This window comes from Chrysochloris asiatica, unplaced genomic scaffold (genome assembly GCF_000296735.1).
Source record: "Chrysochloris asiatica unplaced genomic scaffold, ChrAsi1.0 scaffold00031, whole genome shotgun sequence".
NCBI classification, from domain to species: Eukaryota; Metazoa; Chordata; class Mammalia; order Afrosoricida; family Chrysochloridae; genus Chrysochloris; species Chrysochloris asiatica.
The window spans coordinates 22,428,320-22,438,961 of NW_006408549.1; the positions used below are offsets into that span (position 1 = coordinate 22,428,320).

The 10,642-nt window shown below is 39.5% G+C and overlaps 2 protein-coding genes across 4 annotated transcripts in view; one reads left to right on the forward strand and one right to left on the reverse strand.

The window, feature by feature from the left end:
• RALYL (RALY RNA binding protein-like) overlaps positions 1-10,642 on the reverse strand; it is a 1,110,405-nt gene that overhangs the window by 367,255 nt on the left and 732,508 nt on the right. The window lies entirely within an intron of this gene.
• The window catches only part of LOC102812749, a 170,016-nt gene continuing 165,213 nt past the window's right edge, over positions 5,840-10,642 (forward strand). Inside the window, exons 1-2 of the mRNA XM_006859249.1 lie at positions 5,840-6,177; positions 6,275-6,378. Of these exons, the coding sequence (XP_006859311.1) occupies positions 5,840-6,177; positions 6,275-6,378 (442 nt within the window). The remainder of the gene's footprint in view (positions 6,178-6,274; positions 6,379-10,642) is intronic.

A 10,642-nucleotide genomic window follows, 5' to 3' on the forward strand; every position in this document is an offset into this window, starting at 1 on the left:
AGTACAGCCAGAAAATTTCATAGGAACCAGGATGGTGAGATTTCGTATCTCATACTTCGGACATATTATCAGGAGGGACCAGTCCTTGAAGAAGAACATCACGCTTGGTAAAGTGGAGGGTCAGCAAAAAGAGGAAAATACCCAATAATATGGATTGGCACGGTTTTAAAGGCAGTGGGCTAAGTTTAGCAATGTTTGTGAGGATGGCACAGGCCCAAGCAGTGTTTCATTCTGTTGTGCATATGGTGGCTATGATTTGGAACCAAATGGAAGGCACCTAACAATAATAACAACAACATAAACTATCTGTCTGTCTATCTATTTTTTCTTTTAGAGTAGACATTACAATGATTTGTTCATGTAAGAAAAAAATATAATACTTAGAACTAGGTAAAACACAGAAAGCAACCTGAGATGTGTGTTCTCTGTCTGTTTTAAATGAAGTATTAGCTAAACATTTCCATCTATCGATCATATTAAGTATATATGTAGTGGTGGTGGTTATGTACTGTGGAGTCCATTCCAACTCACAGAGAACCTGTATAGGGTTTCCAAAGAGCAGCTGGTGAACTTAAATCACCAGCCTTGTGGTTCAAACCAACTTTGCAGTCCAGCGCATTAACCTACAATGCCACACAAGCACGCCACACACACACACACACACACACACAACACTATTTCTAAGGTAGTATAAAAAAAGTTCTACTTCAAAATTCCTAATCATTTGCAATGTAAAATGTACAAAAAATATCTATTAATAAAATTCATTTCAACCTGTCTACAGAAGAAGTATACACAGCACTCCTGTCCTCCTAATTCCTTTCCTGCTCATATTTAGTTATAATTATCACATTGATGTGCTACTTCAGCCTGCTGAGTTGAATAGAATGAATTTCAGGTATAATTTAGCATTACATAGCCCAAGGGTATTTCAGAAAACCATCGCCAATCCTTATTTTGTATATTTGTGTCTGTGAAAATCCTCAAAGCCACCAAGATATTCTTTGACCTCTCACATGTGTTTCAAAGACAACTATTTGAATAAACTCTGCATTTGCCATTACCAGCACAGCAGTATGTGAACAGTAAATATGTAAATGAAATTCATGATTCTCCTATCATTATAAAACCCATTTTCAGATGTTTACTTAAATGGCCATAGATACAGAAACAGGAACGACTAGAGGAAAAAAAGAGGCTCAATTTTTGTTTTCAAAACTGTCTCTTTTAGTTTGGTGAACACTAAATTTCATGTTATCTTTAAATCATGTCTTGGAAAGCTTATAAAGCCCACCTGGAATGTGCAGTAAAGACTTAAAAAGAGTCATTTGGGATTCACAAAAAGTATACAAATAAGACATGTGAAAAGATGATTATTCAATTTTAAAAACCTTTGGTTCCCAACTTTCAAAATCATTTAAAGAAATGGTTTTAAGAAAGTAAGACAACCGGAAGGAACCAGGGTTTCTCTTTGTAATGACACATATGTGCTGAATGACATTTCCTGGAACTATGTCCCACCACATAACCATCCGTGGACCAGGGAGAATGTGCTTGCTTACAAGGGAGAAGGGAGGTGGGTTAGTATTGAGTATGTTGTTGTTGTTGTTAATTACCGTCAACATGGTTCTGACCCATGGAAAACCTGTATATGATTTCTGAGGAGCAGCTGGTGGATTTGAACCGCCAACTTTTGAGGTTCAAACTGACCTCGCAGTCCAGTGCATTATTCTGCAGCACCAATGTGGTGCCCTGGGAAATTCAGCTTAGCTCCCTTTTCTACTCACTGGACTGCAGCCCTGGAGCAAATCACATCAGGTTGGTGCCTTGAGGAGTGCTGAGTTCAGGCTGCTCTGCTCTGTTCCTGCGGGCTTTAGTTATGGTCAGGTGTTCTGAAGCAGCCAATTGCAGGTGAACTTTTGAAAAGCCTGAGATTCTAAGTGTTAACTGAGAGCCAAAACAGCTTGTGATGGCTCACTTTGGTATATGTGTATTAAATATATGCAAACATGTTGTTTTTGTTAAGTGCTGTCAAGTTGGTTCTAACACATAGAGACACTGTGGAGTTTACAAGGAGTGGCTGATGGGTTTGAACTACTAACTTTGTGGTCAGCAGTCCAAGGCTTATCTTACATTGCCACACCAGGACTCCACAGAAGCATATGTACTGTATATAATATGGTATTCTCACGATATCCAAATGACACAATTTCCTATTTCCCAGCATACTTTGGATGTTAAGTAACACATACTTGTACCTGATCTTGATGCAATGAATAGAAAATGTGTGTTTTGCCATTGCTGTCTTCTTGGGTGATTGATGGTGTGTGTTCCTAGTAACACAAATACTTATAATCTGAACTGGATCTATTTAACCTGATCCTTCTTGAAAAGATTTAGTACCCCAATAATTATACCTCATTAACATTAACTTAACTTGTTTGTTTTTATTTGCTTCTTATAGATACAGATATGTATCATTTAAATTGTGCCATCTTGTTGGTGTTGTGATGAACAGAAACAAACAGGAATAAGATGGTCATATGGTGGCTGTGTGCCGTGGAGTCAGTTCTGACTCATAGCGACCCTGCACAGGGTTTCCAAGGCTGTAAATCTTTACAGGAACAGAAAGCCTCATCTTTCTCCCACGGAACAGCTGGTAGTTTCAAACTGCTGACCTTGCAATTTGTAGCCCGATTTGTAACCACTAAGCTACTAGAGCTCCTTAAGATGGTCATATAGTTTATATCTTATTGAGTATACAGATATCATTGAAAGATCACATGAATGGTACTGTGAGGATAAGAGAAAAAGTATCGCTACTAGTGTTCTAGCTCATACACGCCTGAGTTTATTTCAAACAAAACGTTTGAAATAAACTCTGTAATTAGTAGGTGACTGTAGAAGAGTTGTTTCAGTAATACATTTGTCTTAGTCTCATTGTTGTTGTTAAGTGCCATTAAGTCAGTGCTGAATAATAGTGACCATGTTTAGGGTTTCCAAGGAGTGGCCTTGGTTTGAACCTCTGACCTTGTGGTTAGCAGTCCAGTGCTTATCCACAGAACCATACCAGGATTCCTCTTAGTCTAATTGTTGTTGTTGTTAAGTGTTGCTGCATTGGTTCAGACTCTTAGTGACTCTATGCACAATCGAACAAAACACTGCCCTGGCCTGGACCATCCTACAACTGTTGTTATACTTCATCCCATTGTTTCTGCCACAGTGCCAATCCATCTTATTGAGGGTCTTTCTCTTTTACACGGATCCTCCTCTTTACCAAGCAGGATGTCTTTCTCCAGGGAAGGGTCTGAAGTACGACAGATGAAATCTCACCATCCTCACTTCTAAGGGGCTTTCTGGCTGCACTTCTTCCAACACAGATTTGTTTGTTCTTCTGGCAGCCCATGGTGCTTTCAATATTCTTCTCCAACACCATAGTTCAAATTTATTAATTATTCTACAGTCTTCTTTATTCATTGTACAATTTTCACATGCATATGAAGTTATTGAAAATACCGTGGCTTGGGTCAGGCACAGCTTAGTCCTCAAACTGATATCTTTGCTCTAGAACACTTGTTCTATAGATTTGTCTAATGCAATGCATTGTTTGATTTTTTTACCACTACTTCCATGAATACTGATTGAGGATCCAAGCAAAATGAAGTCTTTGACAACTTTAATCTTTTCATTTATCATGATGTAGTGGAGTTCTGGTATGGTGCTGTAGGATAAGCACTTGATCACAAGGTTACTTTGAACAGTAAGGTCGGCAGTTCAAAGTCGCTACATGCTCCTCAGAAACCCTATACTTGATCGCTATGATGACACTTAACCATAACAACATATATTGATCTAATTGTGAGGATTACTGCATTCTTTATGCTGAGGTGTAAGCCATATTGAAAGCTATGGTCTTAGATCTTCATCAGTAAATATGTTAAGTCCTCTTGACTTTCAGCAAGGAAGGCTGTATTATATCACAGGTTGCTAATGAGTCTTCTTACAATCCTAATATCATGCTCATCTTCATATAAACCAGAATCTCAGATTATTTGCTCAGTATACAGACTAAGTATGGTGAACAAATACAATCTTGGCACACACCTTTCCTGATTTATAACACTCAGTATCCCTTTATTTTGTTGGAACGACTGCCTCTTGGTCTATGTACAGGTTCCTCATGAGTGTGATTAAGTGTTCAAATCCACCAGTCACTCCTAGAATTGAGTACGTGGTATCCCAGAGAATTCAGCTTAGCTTTCTTTGCTACTCACAGGGCTATAACCCTGGAGCAAGTCACATTGGTGTCTTGGGGAGGTGCTGGTTTGAGGGTGTTCTGCCCTGTTCCTCTGGGCTTTAATTCTGGCCAGGTGTCCAGGAGCAGCAGCTAATTGCAGTGAATAAGGAAGACCATAGAAGAATTGATGCTTTTGAGTTATAGTTACTGGAGGAGAATATTGAATGTGCCATGGACTACCAAAGGAACGAACAGATCTGTATTGGAAGAAGTGCAGCCAGAGTGCTCCTTGGAGGCAAAGATGGCCAAACTTAATCTTTCATACTTTGGACATATTGTCAGGAGGAACCAGTCGCTGGAGAATGGTATCATGTTTGGAAAGATAGAGGGTCAGAGAAAAAGAGGAAGACTCCCAGTAAGATGGATTGGCAATATGTCATCGACGGGCTCAAGCATGGCAACAATTGTGAGGTTGACCCAGGACCGGGCAGTGTTTAATTCTGTTGCACATAGGGTTGCTATGAGCCGGTACCGACTCGATGGCACCTAATAACAACAACAACAAATAAATTGGAATCTACTCAATGGCACTTAAAAAGAACAACAAATAAAATATCTATTTATAGATCCCACATCTATACACACGTCCAAACTCAGATTCTATAATTACTACAATTGTGGTGGATTAAGAGGTCAGATTCTGGGGTTAGACTCTCTCAGTTTACTTGAATCTCTGTTCTGTCACCTATCAGCTGTGTGGCCTTGGGCAAATCGCTTTATAGTTTCTTATCACAGTTTCCTCATCTGTAAATGGAATTATAATATTACCTGTCTCACAAATGAGTTCAATACAAAACAAAACAAAACAAAACAAAAAAGTGCTTAGGATAGTGACCAGCATGTTCTAGCTATTATTATTAGCTACATCCACATAGCTATTCACAAAGTACATCAGATTCAGTATGTTGGGTTTTCTTCCAGTGTTTCTTACCAGATTAAACTGTAATCCACTATGTTGATCTTATTCACTGCTCTATTCCCAGTAGTCAGCAAGGTCTAAGATCTTTTGTTTTGTTTTGTTTTGTTATTGTTGAGATCTTCAAATTTTTATTTTGTGACAAAATTAGATGAGGAAGATCAAAAGCTGCAAGAGACATCACCAGGGACTGGGGCATCATCTGGAGAATATGGAGGATGGGTACCCAGAGCCTCTGAGATGCCTATGGAAATCCAGAGCTGCTCCCATGCCCACAAATGCCCTGGTTGCCTCCTGGAACACCCTTGGGGATCCAGAGAGGCCAGTTTAAGAACTACCACTCAAGGCCCAGCTCTCATGTACAAGAAGGCTGAGGTGTTCAGGGCTAGTTCAGACAGTGGTCTCAACCTCTGCGGCCTCCACCTTTAGCAGGTTGTAGGAAGCGTGGCTCTGACAGGGTCGTTGCAGTGGGTAAGCCAACAGCTTGGCCAGGCAGGTGTGCAGCTCTGGGGCCATCCCGGCCAGTGCTACCTCATACTTGTAACTTGTGCCCTTGGTATTCAGTCTGCCCATAACGCAATCATGTCCTTCCAACTAATTTCCTCCTCCTTCTCATAGGCACGGTTATGGATGTAAACAATATCAAAGAAGAAATATGGGCATCGGAACATTTTCTTCAGGGCTCCGTCAGGGAGAACTGGCAGGCTGGTAGGCTGGACGGCTGTAGACAAGGTGGTGCGAAACACATATGGGGGCGGGATTGTCCGTACGTTCTCTGTGACTGGCAGGCCCGTCTTCAATTGGATGAGGCTAAAGAGACCTTTGAGATTGAATTTGGAGCAGAAGGCGGTCTCCAGGTCATAGCGGTAGCTGCACAGTTCCCGGGTATTGGAAGGCAGGCCTCACAGCCAGGTTGTGTCATCGTTCACCACCGAATTCATGACTCTTGCAGAGCTTGTGTTTGGTATGAAAGAACATATCAGTCATCTTCTGGGAGATGTTGAGGGCATTCGTTTTACAGACATTGAATGACTCCAGCTTTGGCAGTGTTTCCCTGACAGGTCTAGACAGATGATCACCTTTTCGGGACAGTTGACCCTGGGCATCCACACCTGGACCTCAGGGGCTGGTGGGGGCACCTGCCAGGGCTTGGGTTCAGCTCCTGGTGTGTTGAGGGTCCCATCATCAGCACTGGCTGCCTCACCTTCACCCTCACTGTAGCTGCCCATGCTGGTCTGAAATGAATGAGTATATTGGTTTTCTATTGCTTCTGTAACAAATTACAAGTTTAGTGGTTTTAAACAACACAACTTTATTCTAATAATTCTGGAGGTCAGAAGTTCAAAATCAAGGTTTTAGCTGGGCTGCTTTTTTCCTGTAGGTTTCAAGAAAGAACTGGTTTTCTTGACTTTTCCAGCTTCTAAATGCTACCTGCATTTGTTTGTTCCTGGTCTCTTATCCTCAAAGCACATAAGCACATCACTCCAATCTCTGATTCCATCATCCTATCTCCTTTTTTCTTTTCTTTTCTTTTATTTGTTTTCACCCTGTTGCATTCCTCTTTAAAGAGCCCCTGGGATAATCCAAGATAATCTCTACATCTCAAGATCCTTAATTTAATCATATGCACAGGTTCTAGGGATTAGGATATAGACATTTTAGTGATGGCATTATTCTGTATACTATTAGAGTAAGGAGCCCTGGTGTAGTGGATTACATGTTGGATTGCTAACCACAGGGTTGGTGGTTTGAATGTACCAGTAGTGCCATGGGAGAAAAAGAAGACTTTCTGCTCCAGTAAAGATTTACAGCTTCAAAAACCCTACAGAGTCACTATAAATTGGAAACTACTAGTTGGCACACAACAACAACAACATATTGAATAGAGGATATGTCATCCTTTAGTTTTCCTCTCTGATCATGTCTTCTTGTTAAGTGCTATCAAGTTGGTTCCAACTCATAGTGACCCTGAGGAGCAACTGGTGACTTTGAACTGCTGACCTTGTAGTTCACAGTTCAGTGCTGATTGTACAGCACCACACCAGGAATCTAGAGCTCCTTGTTTCTCATAACTAGTCCTGTTAGTGCTGTATGTTTCACCTCTCTGTTCCTATTATTGGTGCCTTCCCTTCTTCTATTCAAATTTCTCTACTAGCCATGTGCAGGTTCCTCAGCTCCAGTCTTTCATCTGATCAAACCAGGTTTCACTTTGCTTCTAGAATGTTCTTTCTAACCCTCTTAGATTTTATTAGTTTGTTTTACATGATTTCAAAAAAACCACAGAATACTACCTGAAAATCTTAGCATGGCTTTTATCATTTTCCATAATCTGGCCTCAATCTTCCTTTTATCAAAAAGTTAGTCTCCTAATCTCAATTTATGGATAAGGCACAGAGATCTAGATTATTCCATATTCTTAACATCCATGAGTAATATTTACTCCTGATATTAATTTGTAAAAAGACCTACCTTCCATCTTGATCAATTCTTACAAAACATCTGTTCTCAAACTTTACCCAATGTCTTAATTTTGGGCTTATTACTCCTTCTTCTATATCTTCACAACAATTTATTTATAATTCTAATCAAAATATAACAAATTATAGCATGACTTGTATTATAATTAAATGTAAATGTTTCATTCTGCTTTTCCCACAAGATTATAGGCTCTTTGAGGATGGAGTCAATTTTTTAGGTAACTTGCTTTCTCTCACTGTGACAAACATATTTTGTAATTAGTAACCACAAGTTCAACAGTTCAAACCCACCAGCCACTCTCAGAAACTGTATACAAGGTCACTGAGTCAGAACCAACTTGATGGCACACTACAATAAACAACAGATTATTTTGAAAAATTAACTGTGCATTAGGAAATAATCCTTGAGTGGCATGCACACATAAAGTTGCTTGAAAGTCAAAATGTTGCAAAAAATAGTTAATGTGACTTAATGCATTAGAGAGAATTCAGTAAATCACAAGTACCCTATTTTTGTAGTGTTTAGGTCAATAATTCTCTACCCTTTGGCTGAAGAATTTGCTCTGATATCCAACATTTCATGACCTAAACACATCAGACTTTCTGTGTATACGAGGTTAAGTAAAAAACAAACAAACAAACAAAAAAACACACATATATATATTTATATATTGCTACAAAGTCACAGAAACATTTATTTTAAAAAATCAAAATGTGAAGCTATTGTTTTGGGCACATCCTCCATCTAGGACTATACTTTTTTTAAGTGGCATTTTCATCTTTCTAACCCATCTCCAAAGAATTCTTTTCTCTTTGATTTACACCATATCACAATGGCAGTTTTGGCATCCTTGTAGGACTCAAACTGTGTTACTGTTAAGTGATCTTTGAATTTTGGGAAAAAAAATAAATCTGAAGGGGCAAGGTAAAGTTTCTCACGGTAATTCTTGAAAGACACCCCTTGCTACTCTGGAAAAATGAGCAGGTGCATTGTGGTGATGGGAAAAAATTCCTTGGTGCAGCTATCCTGATATTTTCTTAGCAAACCATATTCAAGTATACTGCTGAGACAAGTTCTGTCTGTAGTCACTCACTAGTTGTAGAGACATGAGGCTGTCTGTGCTTATAAATATTTACAGTCTTGGAAATCATAGATAAGACTGCCCTGAGTCAGAAAAGACTAATTCTGAGTGGAATTGGGTTTGGGGTATTGTTACCAAGTAGGAATCAGTTATAGAGGACGGGCTTATTGCTAGGTACTTTCTACAGAAAGAGATGTACTATAAGGCATTAAAACAGTTTACAGGATTACAGACTCAAAGTTGAGCTTTTATCATAGTTCTCATAATAAAAAGCTCTCCCTTAGAACTGAGAAACCAGGAGATGTGCTGACATTTCAATGCTCCAGAAGTCAGTTGTAGAGTGTAAAGTAAACTCTCCAGCTGCCTACTTTAGAATCATGCCACCACTGGCACTACTACAACCAACAAGCTTCAAGAACTAGGAAGCAATAACTATTGCTGCCAGCTCAGAACCACACTGTGCCTGTTAACTACACTAGCAAAACAGATGCCTCATGCCCTGCATTTTTAGCTTCTCAGTTTGGGTAGCAGAAGATGACATACCAGAAAAAGATATGAAATGGAGACTAAAAGTGTGTCTACAATGTTCCCCACCTCTTCTGGATTTGAATATAAGAAATGCCATAATGAGTCCATTTAATGCATTACTTTGACTCATGTAGTATAAACCAGAGAAAATTATGGAAGCTCTCTATATAACAGGGATAACCATCTTTTTAACAAATCATGTCATGTGAATCACTGTTAAAATTTTCTAATTGGAGTTCTGGTGTGGTGCTGTAGGATAAACACGGGACAGCTAACCACAAGGTCATTGGTTCTAAACCACCAGCTGCTCCTCAGAAACCCTATACAGTATTGCTATATATAAATTGTAGTCAACTGGATGATACTTACCAACAACACCAATGACTTCCATTAAACTAAATTCATTGGAACAGTACCATAGAATTCTATGAGATAATAACAAGTCAGAGACTCTACCTATAAAAAAATACACAAGTTCATAGCTGGGAAGACAATGAGTGAAAGCATGCCACCTAAAATACAGAAAAATAGCTTTGCATGGGATCCTCCTGTGAGTAAAATTTAAATGAAATTATATGCAAATGATAAATGTAGAGCTTGATATATTTTAAAAAGTGAACACACATATGCAACCAGTACCTAGTTCAGGAAATAGTTTCCTTCCTGGTTGAATAAGTATGGTAAAAGGATATATCCCTGGCACACATTTTTCCTGATTTTAGTGCTGTAGGATAAGCACTAGACTGCAAGGTTGTTTAAATCATTAGGTTGGCAGTTCAAACTCACCAGCCACTCCTTTGAAATCTATACAGGGTTGCTATGAGTCGGAAGCGACTTGAAGGCACTTAGCAACCACAACATATATAATAGTAGAGTCTTGGTGTGGCACTGTAGGATAAGCTAACCATAAGTTCAGAGATTCAAACCCACCCGTTATTTCTCAGAAAGCCTATACAGGGTCACTATGGGTCAGAAAAACTTGACAGCACTTAACAACAAAAACAGTGACTTGAGGTATCAGGAACTTAAGACCCTTACTGATGAAGATCAAAGGCACTGTATAGGGCTTCTGAGGCTGTAGATTTTTTCAGGAGCAGAAAGCCTCATCTGTCTCTGGAGAAGCAACTGCTGATATTGCGGTTAGCAGTCCAGGTCACTGGGGAGTGGTGGTGGTGGTTATGTGCCTTGGAGTCGGTTCCGACTCATATGGTGGTGGTTATGTGCTGTGGAGTTGGTTCTGACATATAACTACCCTGTATAGGATTTCCAGGCTGTAAATCTTTTCAGAAGCAGAAAACTTGATCTTTTCTCTTGCTGAGCAACTAGTAGATTCAAATGCTGA